The sequence below is a fragment of the Drosophila suzukii genome, chromosome 2L (assembly GCF_043229965.1).
Source record: "Drosophila suzukii chromosome 2L, CBGP_Dsuzu_IsoJpt1.0, whole genome shotgun sequence".
Taxonomy (NCBI): Eukaryota; Metazoa; Arthropoda; class Insecta; order Diptera; family Drosophilidae; genus Drosophila; species Drosophila suzukii.
In genome coordinates this window covers 22,630,700-22,645,318 of record NC_092080.1, presented here as the reverse complement: position 1 = coordinate 22,645,318, position 14,619 = coordinate 22,630,700, and the positions used below count along the sequence as shown (strand labels likewise).

The 14,619-nt window shown below is 36.9% G+C and overlaps 2 protein-coding genes across 3 annotated transcripts; one reads left to right on the top strand and one right to left on the bottom strand.

Annotated features, from left to right (window-relative positions):
- Nucleotides 1-621: 621 nt before the first annotated feature.
- Gr33a (Gustatory receptor 33a) lies at nucleotides 622-3,654 on the bottom strand. The gene is made up of 5 exons (XM_017079090.4): nucleotides 3,518-3,654; nucleotides 3,020-3,456; nucleotides 2,217-2,618; nucleotides 909-1,374; nucleotides 622-850 (listed from the first exon to the last, which is right to left on the bottom strand). The coding sequence occupies exons 1-5, from the start codon at nucleotides 3,545-3,547 to the stop codon at nucleotides 764-766; spliced, it is 1,422 nt and encodes a 473-aa protein (XP_016934579.3). The 5' UTR covers nucleotides 3,548-3,654; the 3' UTR covers nucleotides 622-763.
- Nucleotides 3,655-10,626: 6,972 nt separating this feature from the next.
- On the top strand, nucleotides 10,627-14,608 carry rho-6 (rhomboid 6). 2 transcript variants are annotated; one of them, XR_010654427.2, is made up of 4 exons: nucleotides 10,627-10,941; nucleotides 12,902-13,045; nucleotides 14,029-14,198; nucleotides 14,267-14,408. XR_010654427.2 is itself a non-coding variant. In XM_017075744.4 (4 exons), the coding sequence occupies exons 1-4, from the start codon at nucleotides 10,702-10,704 to the stop codon at nucleotides 14,486-14,488; spliced, it is 786 nt and encodes a 261-aa protein (XP_016931233.3). In that variant the 5' UTR covers nucleotides 10,628-10,701; the 3' UTR covers nucleotides 14,489-14,608. The 2 variants fall into 2 exon arrangements, 1 of the variants encoding a protein (XP_016931233.3); XM_017075744.4 differs by having other exon boundaries at nucleotides 10,628-10,941; nucleotides 14,019-14,198; nucleotides 14,267-14,608.
- The last annotated feature ends 11 nt before the right edge of the window (nucleotides 14,609-14,619 follow it).

Sequence of the window (14,619 nt, the reverse complement as noted above, 5' to 3'; positions counted from 1 at the left end):
TTCTTTTTTCTCCCGCCGAGCATCCTTCCTCCGCCTCGTTTTCACTTTTCTCCTCGTTTCTGGCTTCCGTTTGATGGCCGCAAACTGTGGACTGAGTGCGGAAAAGAGGCCCTGACTGATGACTGGCAAATCGGGTTTTCAATTGACATTTGATAGAAATTGCGTTAGTAACCCCTGGTGCCTCCCCCGCCCCCTTTTCGCGTCCTTCATGGGGAGCCCAAAGTGTTGCCTGATGCGATTATCGCGGGGCTCAACAGAAGCCTTCGTTTTGGTTACTCTCAGAAATTGTCTTTGGATGAGTGATTTATGAGGTACCATTTGACGGATAAGCGCCGGAAATGGGCTGAAATTTGGTAAGGCGTCCGAATTATTACATTTGAGACTAGATTTGTAATTGGAAAATGTAAGCTTTGGCTTTATATATTTTTTAATCAGCTACGGGCCACTATTTTAAGGTTTTAATAAATCACATAATAATATTTTAATTTTAAAAAATATAATTTATTTAATTTGGGTATTTTATGATTATGATAAATAAATTAAAAAACGTATCTTCTTCGTATACATGAATACAGTAACAATAATAAATACATAATATTTAACACCTCAAGTTATTTTTTTTAATTTCTCATCAAAAGAGTGCTTTTTGTTCGACTTTACAGACACATCATTTTTTACCAAGAGTGCTTAAAAAAGATAAAGTTATAAATTGTGATAAAAAGTTACGTTTAAAAAAGTGTTTAATTGAGTTTGGCTGAACCTTTTATGATATCAGCCCCTCGTTGCGCAGAATTGCAGTCATGTCAAACTGAAGCAAGACAATCAAATAGGATGTGGCTGCACTCACAGTCTGGAAAATGAAATTAATGAATGTTGTGAGTTTAAGGATGCCTGTACCAAAAACTCACCGAGAAAATAAAAGTGTAGTCCAGGGCAAAAAGTCCTATGCCATTGAACTGGAAAAACCCCTCCCAGTGAAGAAATTGCAGTGTAAACGATTTCATTTTGTTGTAGAAGAGATCGTTGCTTAGCATGAAGGCCGGTTTCTTCTGCATTATCTCATGGACAATCATCGCCGATTGTTTGGAGTGATTATTGGCATTGCAACAAAGCCGGAGCACGATGTATGCAACTACCATTGTGGTAAAGCTCCAAATCACATACAAATGGGTCATATAATCCAGCAGGCGACTCTTTCCGCTCACAACAAAGTTGACCTTGGTTTCCAGGAAAATCCCGAAAATGCTCACCACAAAACAGGCCGCCATATAGGGTACGCACTGTGGACCGAACTCGCCATTTGTTATCACACTAAGCGACAGAATCTTATCATGAAGCTTAAAAAGGTCTGGCAAATTTGCCTCCGAAGATGTTCTGATAAAAATAAAGCATTTGAATTATTTATCAACAAATTCGTTTTAGTTTACAGTTTATTTTTCCTGATTAAATAGGTTTAAGGGGTTTTGTGCACTTGTACCCGCTAAGGAATGCAATTTTTAGTTTTTTTAGTGTATAGAATACTAACACGAAAAATTATACTCATCGTAACTGTGTTACCGAAAATATAGCATTTCTTAGCTAACTACCTCTAGGTACCGAAGCAGGAAACTTGAAATGCTTTTACTTTTGTACTTTTCAAAAAAGTAATTAACTTGTCGCTCAACGTCAGATGTTTTTTTTTTAATGTTTTTTCATGTTTTAAAGCCAAGAAACGATTTTTTTACTTTTGAAAAGCACTCATTTTCGCTGCAATAAAAATTTTCAAAATTCCTTCGTTCACCGATGAGATAATTGAATAAACAAACGTCTTTTACATTTTTGATTTCCGATGAACCTTTCTCCCGAAATTGTGTTGTGAACTGAAATTTTAATCGTTGAAGCACATAAAACTGAATTTGAATAAACATTTTCATTCATATGAAAAACAAATCCCAAAAATCTACCTGTTTGTCGTGGTACAAGTGTATATAACCTCTTTCAGAAAATAAATGTTTATGTACTTGAATGAACCTAAATAGTTAAGGAAAAATTTTGATTCTTCCCAAACAAAATGTAATAACCTGTTGATAAATTAATAAATAATTGTCACAGTTTTTTTTCCTGCGCAGCATAAATCAAAATCCGAGAAAAAGACAACCAAACAAGACTGTAAACATTAATCAAACGCTTCTATTTTTTTTGTATGAAACCTAGGCCGCCAAATCGTTTTGCCTTACCCTGTGTTTTCGGCAATGGTGGCATTGTCATAATCAAAATCATCCTCGTCCTCATCGTTACTGGTGTCCATCTCGTCCTCGTCGTTCTTTTGTTGGCCCACTTGACGTTTCATTTCGCCGGCCAACTTGGGCTCATTGCCGAATGTCGTCCTGCCGTCCATGGCCGTAATCGGCGTTACGGCCTTCCGCTCCTTTTTGCCCTCACTCTCGATGTCGAACACGGTGAGGGGGGCGTGGCGGTGGCGCGCCTCCTGGTTAATCTTCTCGAACAGAGTGTTAATCTGCTCGAAGCGCTGCGAGATGACCGACACATGATAGATGAACTCGCCCTGGATGATGCTGCCGGCCAAGTACGGGAAACTGGACACCATGAACGGCACAAACGCATAGTTGCCAAAGGTCCTGAACGGGAGAAATGGATTGAAATGTGCTGAAGGTTACTGTAAAACTTAGGTATGTAAGACTAAGATTAGTTTTTTTTAAATTACTTTACTCAAAATGTATAAAAACAAGCGGTATTAAATTGGAAAGTTTAGCAAGGTCAGATGATTCTAGGTCGGGACACTTCTTATAGCTTGTAACGTTAGATGGCTTCATATATTTAAAATACAATTTTTCATTTATTCCACTATTCACTTGTCCAGTAGAAAATAAGTTGATATACTATAAGATACTTTGAATTTGGCACACATTTCTGTGAGTTTTCTGGTTTCCAGAGCAGATTGAGCACCATATATTTCAAGTATTTCGGACTTGTATTCACAGCTTACATACGATTTCAATATGAAATATTTGTTACTCACAGATACAACGCTCTGACGTCATAGTACAAGGCAAAGGTGAAAACGCAGAATAGGAAAAGCCAGGTGAAGTGGTAGGCCACACTGTGTTTTACCGCGGTGACCTTCACCTTATCCATTTCCGCCACTCGCTGACACTTCTGGATGACTGCATCGATGGCATTCAATCGCTCATCGAACTGCAGGAAGAACTCCTTGCGGCGATAGAGACTCATCAGAGTGATTGTCAGATATAGGAAGGCTCCCAGGTGCATGAAGAGGTGATTGCTCAATTTGCAAACACTATTGCAGGCGTCCAGAAAGCAGAGCCCCAATATATGACTTATGTTAATCAAAAGGTAGCAAATCACATAAAAGACAGGCACAATAAACATCATGGCATAGTCGACAATGAAATTGGTTTCCGAATGCTGGCGATTGAGTGGTATAAGGCCTATAACCTAAGGAATATAAATAAGTGGATAGATCTATAAAAAGGAACCATTTCATATTAGGTCTTACCATTGAAAACCAGTTCATAATTTGAATCATTTTGTCGGCCTTACTCCGATATTTGGTAACTTTTCTCTTTCAGTTCTCTTTTTGTACTGCCCGCTGGCTGGTCGATTAGAACTTCAAACGGGTTAACATTTACCTTATGAACTCACTCGATTGTTGGCATAATGAAAACGCTTATACGCAGTGGCAGGAGCGTACAATGTGCATATGGTTAAGATAAATATCTTCAGGGGGGAGCCTAAAATGCTTTTAGTTTATTAAATGTGAACCGAACCATACACAATGAGAAATAAGTAAGCGATAAATAAAGGGAGCTGTGAGTATTAACATAGGTACTTATGAAATGATCATTAATCTAATGAGAATGAAAATTTACCCTTAACTTTTGAGGTATAATTTATGCAAGGAATCAATAACTAAGTGGCTTATGAATAATTTTTAAACATAACCCATAAAAGCACGGTCCTCGCTATATCAAAATGTAAATAACTATGTACACATGTAAAAAATGTACTGTAATAATTGTGAATATTTCTTTGAGTGCCTTTGCAATTGAACCCTTAATTTATTGATTAATAATATAAATCGTATTGGCTAGTCTACACTTAAAATAATTGGTGTAAATTGAAGCTGAATGTATTTAATTGAAATAGGTTAACGCTACAAACTACTTTAAAAATATAATTAAACAATTGTTTAAAATTCTTATTTAGTTTAATTTAGCTTATTAAATTATTTCCAATACCTGCATTTTCATATTACTTATTTACCTTCATATCGATACCATAATTTGCAATTTCCTAGGATATTCAAACACCCATGCCACGATTTCCTTTTCTTCTCCGTCTTTTGTTTTCAGTCCTTGAAATCGAATAATTTCCACATATTTTCCCCGTATTTTACTTGCTAATTAAACAATTATAAGTTAGTGCCGCCTAACACTAAATTAACAACTAAGACAACACCGGCAACTACACTTCCCCTCGCCCCCAACCCTCGTATAGTGCCAACTAGCTAAGACGTTTCTCGCCCGAGAAAACCAATTAAAAGCAAAGCCCTAACTGGCGACAAGGGATGCAGCAAGGTGGGGGAAATCGGGCCAAAACCATGAGATGATAAAATGCAAATTTCCCCTGAGTTGGGTAGTCAGCAGGGGGTGGGGAAGTGGGAAAGTGGGAATCGGCTTGGGCAAAGGGACTTACAACAGTAACAACTAAAACAAGACGGCAATGGCAAAGTGTAAGGTGTTTGCCGCCTGCTGTATGCCTTTTGGCCCTCTTAGTTAATAATTGAGTTTGCATCGGAGGCACGCACCAACCAACACTCACGCACTCACACTCACACATATTCAGTAGAGGGTTTCTTCAATAGGAAGGAGGGATTTTCTTGAAAAGGGAAGGAAAAACGTCCTTCGCGTCTTACTTATGCCCATGCACGCCCAATAGACCGCAGATCCGGCGGGTTGTGTACATCCTAGAGATGGGCGAGTTACGGGCACGCTACTACTGCGATTAATCATTCATACAATTTGTAATTTGTATTTTCACGCACCACATTAACGTTGAATTACACAAACACAAACTATTAAGGATTACCTAAAATAACACCTTCTCATACAAATATTATATCCAATCAATCGAACTAAAGTATGAATCCTTAAATGTTATATTCCTCCTTAAATCACTCGTCCGACTAGTAGGCCAGAAATTATTTTCAAATAATATATATGGTTTAAAATTAATTAAATGTAATGAAATATTTTTTAAGTCCAGATTGTATAGCCTAATTTAATCACTGAACTGATAAGTAAGCCAGATATGTAATAGAAATCTTTAATTCATTTTAGCAATAAGTAACAAAAATCACTCATGCGACTAGTAGGCCAGAAATCATTTCAAATATGAAATATGGCTTTAAATTAATTAAATTTAATGAAATATTTTTTAATTCCAGATTATTATAGCCCAATTTAATCTATATACAAAATCACTGAACTGATAAGTAAGCCAGATAAGTGATGTTAGTTATTCATTTTAGCAATAAGTAACAAAAACCACTCATTCGACTAGTTAGCCAGAACTTTTAGTTGTACTTTTAAGTCAGAAAGACATTTCATATTATTATTGGATCAGATTATCAAAACTATTTTAAGAAAGTTTCAAATGAACTTTCCCATACAATTCATCAAAATCTGAGACATAAATGAAAAAAAATGAAGATAACATTTAATAAAATGTCAACTGACTTTTTCAGTTTAACCTTGAGATGCGAAATCTGGCATTTATACATAGGTCTATTATGTCCTTATAGGTTTAATTTTCCGCTAATATATGGTGTTTTTTTCAATTTTATTGACTCTATTCTGGTCCAAAGTGTAATATTACCCATTGGTATACCATCTCTAGACCGTAGACACAAGCTAGCCAATGAAGCGAAGCTAGTTAATATTTGCCTTTGGAGAATGTCGTTATTCACCCAGCATCTTATCATCGCAGGCTTTTCCGGGAAAGTCTTTTAAAACGTTGCTAAGTCGGTGCATGCAAATTTGATGCTCACATTAGATTAGTTTATTGTAGTGCTCGGTAGTGATTGTTATTGCCTTTGGTGTCCGTAATAAAAGCGCCCACAATTGCAGGCGGACTCTCGATAAGAAAAGCTCCCACTGCGCTTTATAGCCGCCAATCCGTTGAGATTTCTTGGGGCTTCTCGGATTTACCCGATTTCGCTTGCTTTATTTTATTTTGTATTCGCTCCCTTTGGCGGTATCAATAAAATTGCGGTCATAAACTGTGACCGTAATGGTCTTTAGTCTCTGCCACGCCCCTTTTTTTTCCGGCTCGTAGCAAGTCACTCAATCATGTGGCACACTTACTTGCCTCGCTTACAATTTTCTCCCGACTTATTTTGGGCTTCCCTTTTTTGTATTTGGCTGCCATGTAATGAGCTTGTTTGCCCAAGATTTTGGCCCCAAGATTTGCCTAAACGTTTTTTGCTTACTTCAGTTGGCTGCGAGGAAACTTAGCATTTCGGATTTAAGCGCTGCTAAAGTGGAACATCTTGGTCCTGTTTGAGGAGGAACTCACCAAGTGGGCAAGGACCAAAATTTGTTAGGCCTCTGAGGTTTTGCTGGCGTGCAATAGCTCCTGACTCGGTGAGTTATCCTTAGGCAAAATATTCTTAAGTGCTGGATTTTTACAAGCAAGAAATCTTTTCGCAAAAAGAAAATGTCTTAAAAGTATTTTTGTAGACTTGGAAAAAAAATGTTTTTAAATACTGGAAAACAAAAAGTAATATCAACATTTTTTATTTTTGAACACCTTGATATGAATTTAAAAGCACTAATAAAATCGCAATACTCTCTGTATAGGATCGTATCGAGTTATGGTAAATGTATTTTAATAAAATACCTATTAAGCCTAGTAAAATATAATATTTTTATATTTTCGTATTCCTTTTTGTCAAAGATTTAAAAAAAAATAATTTTTTTAAGTTTACTGAGACTTTAATGTTTACTTAGTTTAGACGACCTTGCAAAGTTGCCTTTAAATTTCAGACTCAATTTTCTCTTTAACGGGTTGTCTAGGAAAGGCCATGTGATCTGATCCTTTCCCCTTTGGCTAGTGGCATGTAAGCCGGGGGCGAACAAATAAAGCCACACAGACATATCAGACACATCAGCCGGGATAAGTTTTGTGTCTGGCTTAGCCAACTTGGCCTTGCCGCATTTGTCAATTTGTTGTTTTGGATGCATCTCCTGCTTTTGTGGCACGTAGCCGTCGACTGTTAATGACTTTTGGCAAAACAACAAGTCACAGAAGTTTATGACAAGCCCTTAGATAAATTCTTTCACTCACAGTTGCGGTTAAACAACTATAGAACAATAAAATTGAAAAAAATAATACATTAAGCAACAAATAAAGTTAAGTTAAACTTGTTTAAAATATCGGCTTACGAATATGTTGTATTTCTTATAAGACTTTAAGATTAAATTGTTATTGACTTTTACAAGAAGTTCTCCATAAATGTGTAATATATTGTACTAAAAATAAACTTATTTATTGGTAAAGAAACTAAAAGACTTATAAGGATAACAAAAGATTTATAATAATAAATATAAGAAAAGCGAAGAATATAATGAATCACTTAACGTATACTAATATAAATAAGTTCCATCAGATTAAAATTCTTATTTAATACACATAAATGTAAAAAAATGGTGTAGTTCGAGATAATACTTAAAATTGTTTGCGATTCAGTTAACCAAATATGACTTCTAGGAATTTGACCGTGGCTGTATGATGTGCCAAGTGTGTGTTTCCTCGTTTATGTGTTTTCTTTATCTTAGTTCAACGTTGCGTCAAACTTAACTAGCCAAACAATTATTTCCAACGCTTTTGTGCTCTCCCCTTCTCTTTCTGCAATTCTATTTCGCATTGCTGCTATCTCTTTCACTTCCGCCCAGAAGCCAAAAGTGCTCCTTATTGCTTGTTACATAAATATTTCATTAAAAGCCATTCATAACCAAGCATTCGGTGTTGACAGCCGCCTCCCACCATCAACGCCCACCACGTGTCCAGCCGAAAGAGCACGGCGGAGAAAGAGACGGCTGCAGGCGAACGAAAGAGACGGAGAGAGCACGGAGAAGGAGAGAGAAAGCTTTTCACCACATTTCTATGTAAACAAGTCGCTGGCGTGTTGGAATTGTTGCTGCAACTTCTGTGCAACACCGCTCACTCTGAAATGTCAAATGCCAAGGATGAGGCTGGGCCAAATTAAATTCGAGCTACAAGTTGGTTGGAATATTAAAGTGTATGGCGGTTGCCCGCAGGCGAAAGTTCATCAACTTATGGATTACTAATTCTAGCTCTCGTGTAAAACTATTTAATTGTGTATGATTTATGACTGTTCTCTGATAGACATTGAACATTTTAACATTATCTGTGCCTGTACTACCCTCTTATTAAATGTTAAGTTAAGGCTAAGAAAAATAAATACTATTCAACAAATTTTAAATAATAAACGCATGTTCGTGTTTTTTATCCTATATTGTTTGTATTTTTTAAATGATACAGTCAAAATAAATTCAAATAAATTAAAACAAGAAATAGCTCATTTTGACATTGAGAGAATATTGGCAAGCCGAAGTTTGTAAACCCTTCCAGTTATAATTATTAAATTTAAAAATACAAAAAATGATATTCCCAATAGTATAAGATAATATATCAAGCAAGGGAGAACGCTATAGTCGAGTACCTCGACTATCAGATACCCGTTACTGAGCTAAAGGGACCAAAGGGAAATGGAGTTATGCAAGCAGTAAAGCGAGATTGAAATGCGCCACCTACCCGCGATCTCAATATATGGTTATGTGGGCGGTAGACAGACTTAGGCGTTATGGACGATAGAGTGGGCGTGGCAAACTTTTTTTGGGGTCAATCGATAGGTATTGACGAGACTTATACATTTCAGTTAACATTTTTTTTAGCATGAAAATTGTGGGCGGTTTGTGGGCGTTAGAGTGGGCGTGGCAAACTTTTGTTGGGGTTAATCGATATATTATCGATATATTGATAAGGACAATACATTTCAGTTAAAGTTTATTTTAGTATCAAAACTGTAGGAGCCACAGTTAGAGTGGGCGTGGCACATTGCTGAAACAAACTTGCGCTGCGTAAGAAGCTCAGGAATCTGCATCCCAAATCTCAATAGCCTAGCTCATATAGTTTCCGAGATCTCAGCGTTCATCCGGACGGACAGACGGACATGGCTAGATCGACTCGGCTAGTGATCCTGATCAAGAATATATATACTTTGTGGGGTCGGAAACGCTTCCTTCTGCCTGTTACATATTTTCCGACGAATCTAGTATACCCTTTTACTCTACGAGTAACGGGTATATAAACACCGAAGCTATAATTTGTTTCATATTATTTTCTTACCAATTTTCCGATCGTTCCTAAGCAGCTTTATTTATTTATTTATAACTAAATTCGAAATTCAGAACTATTTAAAAAATGTTATTTCCAAGGTTTCCGAGGTTATATGTCAAACAAAGGAGAACGCTGTAGTCGAGTACCTCGACTATCAGATACCCGTTACCGCTAAAGGGACAAAAGGAAAATGGAGTTATGCAAGCAGCGAAGCGAGACTGAAATGCGCCACCTACCCCTGATCACAATATATGGTTACGGTAGACAGATTAACGTGTTATGGGCGTTAGAATGGGAGTGGCTAACTTTTTTTGGTTAATCAATAGGTATTGACGAGACTAATACATTTCAGTTAAAATTTTTTATCTAGCATGAAAATTGGGCGGTTTGTGGGCGTTAGAGTGGCATATTCGCTTAACAAACTTGCGCTGCGCTCAAGGCTACGGAATCTGAGATCCCAATGTGAGTTTCCAGGTGCATTAAAAAAGAGTGCGTCCAGAATGTGTCTACTTGTTACATCCGGGTGCATTCCTTGGTGTACCTGGATTGCATCTGGGTGCATTCCTAGGTGCATCTGGGTTGCATCTGGGTGCATTCCTAGGTAAATGTTCCAGGTGCATTAAAAAAGAGTGCGTCCAGAATCAGTTTCGATCATGCTTTTTTATCTATCAATAAAATTGTGGGAGAATTAATTAAAAAATGTTATTTTCAAGCTTAGGAGGTTATATGTAAAAAAACACCAAAGATATATTAAAAAAAATTTTTTATTCCGATTATTCCAATGGGAGTTATAAGATATAGTTGTCCGATCCGGCTGATTCCGACTTATATATTACCAGCAATAGAAGGAAGACTATTATGAAAGTTTATCCCAATAGCTTTTAAAATGCGTATACGTAGCAGAAGTTGTGACAGAAAACATATAACCCTTTGCAAGGGTATAAAAGATCCTTATACTGGGGAGTATTATTTGGGGCGCGTTTTAAATGCAATACTAATTTCCAGAAGAACTTAAAATAGGCGCCAGTCAAGACTTGAACCCAAGCTAGCCTAAAAGCATGCTTTAAGAGATTCTGCAACATCTTTGATAGCGTACACTCGTTCTGATAGTATTTAGCCAGCCAACAGCCGGCGCGATTCGGTTGAATCGGAATGGATCGGTATGGATCGTGGGGTTTTGGAAGAACAATCACCCACTCGGCCTAGTCGCGCGTTCAACGTTGGGCGCATCGGTTGTCGCCGACTTCAAATCGCATTATGTCTGCCCAACTGGAGAGCAACAATGCCAGTGAAAATAATAACAATAGCGTCAAGGATGTCAGACTCCTGCTGCTGCCAGAGACTTCTTCGGATGGCAATCCGGCGAGTGTCATTTCCCGCTCCGAATTGCAAAAGAATTTCATTGATGACCTGACACGAACGGTTGACGTGGGCCATGTGGGGAGGAAGCGAGTGCGGCGGGTGCCCTGGTTTATTTTGCTGATGTGTTTTATGCAGGTTCGATTTTATGCAGTTGCTCCACTTGTTCGATTGTCTCATTTTTTTTTCCTTACCCGGCAACGAGTCGTATGAGTGATGTGTGTGCTTAATTCAGAAAATCATTTTCGATCGCCGGAAAGCTTTTAATAGATATGAAAATACGAAATCTAATAAATTACCTGTGAAGATGTCAAAGGTGAAACTATTTGTGGTGCCTATAATAAAACTATTTGATTGCCACAAATTCAATTATATATTTCATGTTATGTGCTTGTTTGCTTCAAGATGATAAGAGAATTCGATTCTTTTGAAAATATACTTCTAAGATTGTGCTTATGTGCCCCAAAAAACCCAAGTTCAATGAGCAATTTAATGAATTACCCAATAAAAAACAAATTAATGTAAACATTTTATAGAAAGGCAAGTTTTTAGCTGACTATTTAAATGAATACCAACCTCTTTCTTAAAAGTAATTAATAGTGCTAAAGTGAATAAGTGCATATTTAGTAAACTTTCGCTGCTGATAAGCTCTTAATTCGACTTATTTTTGTATTGAACAAACTGAGAAGCAGTGAATTCAAACATTTTTGTTTATCATCCCGCATCTTAATATTACTTTTTTCACTTGATTTGTTTAAAACAAAACAATTCGTTTGTTTTTGTTTGGCTTACACGTGGATGGTACCATTGTGTGTGCTCTATAAATGAGTGCTCTTTAATTCATTTGAATGTTCATTCACTGGAAAATTATTTCAATCGTTTGTTTGTATTTTGAACTAAGCAGAAAATTATTGATAGATCGAATTAATTTTTATATTTATTTCTTTTTAAACAAGATATTGAGTTTATGTATTCATAACAGAAACTTGCGATTGATCAATGGTTTGTTAGTGGTTCTGTACACAAATTGACTGGAACATAGAATTTTTTTACCTAGATAACCTAACTATGTATATTTATTCGCAGTGAATCAAAACTGTACTCGGTTAAGTAATATATTTAAATCGAATTAGTCCTATGGATTAGTTCTTGAAGTTAGTTCTTTGTAATTCCTGTCAACAAGTGTTCAACCGCTTGATTACTAATTGGCTCTTGGCCAACACCGCTGCCCAACAAAGTCCCACAAGTGTGACCCATTTAGAGCAACACTCATTAATTGATACCTTGCTGCATACTTCAAATACTCACTCTGCACACTCAATAATGCAGATCGGTGATCGGTAAGGTTTTATTGTTAGACCCAACCCACAACTCTGTGTTGATTGCACAATCGAACGCGGCGCTGGTCCGATTTAGCTATATTGCCATTTTAGTCATCGAATCGATCGAATGCCGCAACTTGCAGCTCTGGCATTTGTCATATTTGGTGGGATCGGGATGCATGTTGCACCGATTTGGTGTCGCAGCCGTGTTTTTGTGGCTGCTGTCAACTCATGCGGCGCACATTGTGCGGCATCTCAACTCAACACTCGCACTTCTCCGTTGGCCAAGTGTCGATCGATTGAGCGAAAGTGACAGTCAGTTGCCATGACACTGTTCAGCAAAGTTGAGGGTGCTTCGATATGGCAAATCCAACTAACTCTGGTCGATTGCCAACGAAGAAGCTGTGCTTGGCGAGCTGTCAGATACAGTAATTTCCGGAATTTAGCCCCTTATCGGGTTTTCGAGCTCATGCTTATCCACAGTCTAGAAATTCGTTTGAATTTCGGTAATAATGAATAATGGGAAATGTGATGAAAATATGAGTCAGTTATAATCTCAGAATTAACCCAACAAAAATTAATTTCAATACATTTTAAGTTCCAAGTAAAAGCAAATATGATCCTATCAGTTTACGGTTCCGAACCCGTTTATACTTTAATTTATCAAAATTTATTATTACAACTTATATAAACACAAGAAGACTTTCTTGAAGTATCTTGTAGTGTGGTGCCAAGTAATTAAAGGTCTTCTCTCTGTTTTTTTTACACGTTACCAGATATCACTGCACTGGATAGCTAATGAGTGCATGAAAAGAAGACTGATCTTTAAGTCGGAGTGGATCGGCGAGTACTGGCGATTACTGACCTATATGCTGCTTCATTCCGATTATTGGCACCTCACTCTCAACATTTGCCTACAGGTGAGCACCTAAATTCGGTTTTATAAACTTCACATATTTTGTTTAAAACCTAAATAAATTCTTTTTATAAAAGTTAACTCACTTTGGATAAGCGTTGAAAATAAAGTACTAGTTTGTACTTTTATATTTTTAAAGTTGCACAGTTTAATATATATTTTTTTAATATTTAATGAGGAATACTTTCAAATCAACATTTACGTTTCTTATTAAATTCACATCGTTTTGTTTATTTTTTAATATGATTAATTAAACAAACATTCATCGGAAGCGGTTCTGACAGCGTTATGATGCTGACAGATTGTTAAATTGCGATAACCCTATTTATCAGCAGCTACTTCCGAAATAATATCTTTACTTATTTAAAAATATTTGATCGTGGCTAATCGCTCTTAGCTTTTGAGATACAAAATAGACTCAATACATCTTATAGAATTTTTTAAGGTTTAAATAAATAAAAAAAATTGTATGTACAAATAAAAACTATTAACAATGTAATACTTTGTTTTACTGTTTTATTTAATATTATTCAAGCCAATTAAAATTCGTAAAGTGTAGTTCTGCGGAAATAAAAATTCAAAAGATCGAATTTTAAAAGATTTTAAACTATTTAGCTTAAATATATTCAGTTTAAAATTTAAATAAACAAATAATACAATAATTTTTTGGTTGTTTTAAAGTCAATAATTTTTATTCGGATAGTTGCAGTTTTTGATCCAATTTTTATGAAGGGTTTGAAGATCTTTGATGTCTTTAATAAACTATACTAATCGCAATAATATAAAATCATGCTATGATTTGGTTTTTGTGAGTGGTTTTCTCGGCCAAATGGACCGACCCCCATGCTTCTATTGGAGAAAACTGTTTTAAAGTAATAAAGAAGTCAGTTCACGCTGTTTATAGCCACATAATGATGCACCATCGTGCCCACCTGCTCTAGCATTGTGTTACTAAGAAAGGTTAATGTCTCTGCCAGTGCTTTATAGGTATCTGCCTGGAAGTGGAGCAGGGTCACTGTCGCCTGGCCATGGTCTATATCGTGGGTGGCGCCGCCGGCTCGTTGGCCAACGCCTGGCTGCAGCCCCATCTCCTCCTGATGGGGGCCTCCGCCGGGGTCTACGCCATGCTGGGGAGTCATGTGCCGCACCTGGTTCTGGTCAGTCAGCTGGAAACCGCAATTTAATTTTGATTTAATGTTTACACGATTCCCACTTTGTCGAATAGAACTTTTCGCAGTTGTCGCACCGCTTTGCCCGCATCGCCGCCCTGTGCATTTTGTTCCTCAGCGATGTGGGTTTCACAATGCACCACTTTTGCCACAATCACAATCGCAATCCGCGGATCAGTCTGGAGGCCCATATTGGAGGGGGCGTGGCCGGAATTCTGTGCGGTTTTATCGCCTACCGACGCGTCCGGCCGTCAACTCAAAGAGCCATTTACCTGTAGTCTCAAATAAGGTAACTAGTCTTAAATTGTATAGTTTTAGTTTTAAAATAGTTTATTATAGTAAATTATGCTATTAAGTCGATTTCACAAGAGTGAAATGTTTGTTTACTTATTATTATACATATGTGTTT

Excerpts from the sequence above, each read along its gene's own strand:
- rho-6 (XM_017075744.4), top strand. The coding sequence starts at position 10,702 with ATGTCTGCCCAACTGGAGAGCAACAATGCCAGTGAAAATAATAACAAT. Across the intron at positions 10,942-12,901 it reads TGCTGATGTGTTTTATGCAG|ATATCACTGCACTGGATAGC; the intron begins GTTCGATTTTAT and ends ACACGTTACCAG. Across the intron at positions 14,199-14,266 it reads ATGTGCCGCACCTGGTTCTG|AACTTTTCGCAGTTGTCGCA; the intron begins GTCAGTCAGCTG and ends TTTGTCGAATAG.
- Gr33a (XM_017079090.4), bottom strand. The coding sequence starts at position 3,547 with ATGATTCAAATTATGAACTGGTTTTCAATG. Across the intron at positions 1,375-2,216 it reads ACCATTGCCGAAAACACAGG|AACATCTTCGGAGGCAAATT; the intron begins GTAAGGCAAAAC and ends TATTTTTATCAG. Across the intron at positions 851-908 it reads ACTACACTTTTATTTTCTCG|ACTGTGAGTGCAGCCACATC; the intron begins GTGAGTTTTTGG and ends TTCATTTTCCAG.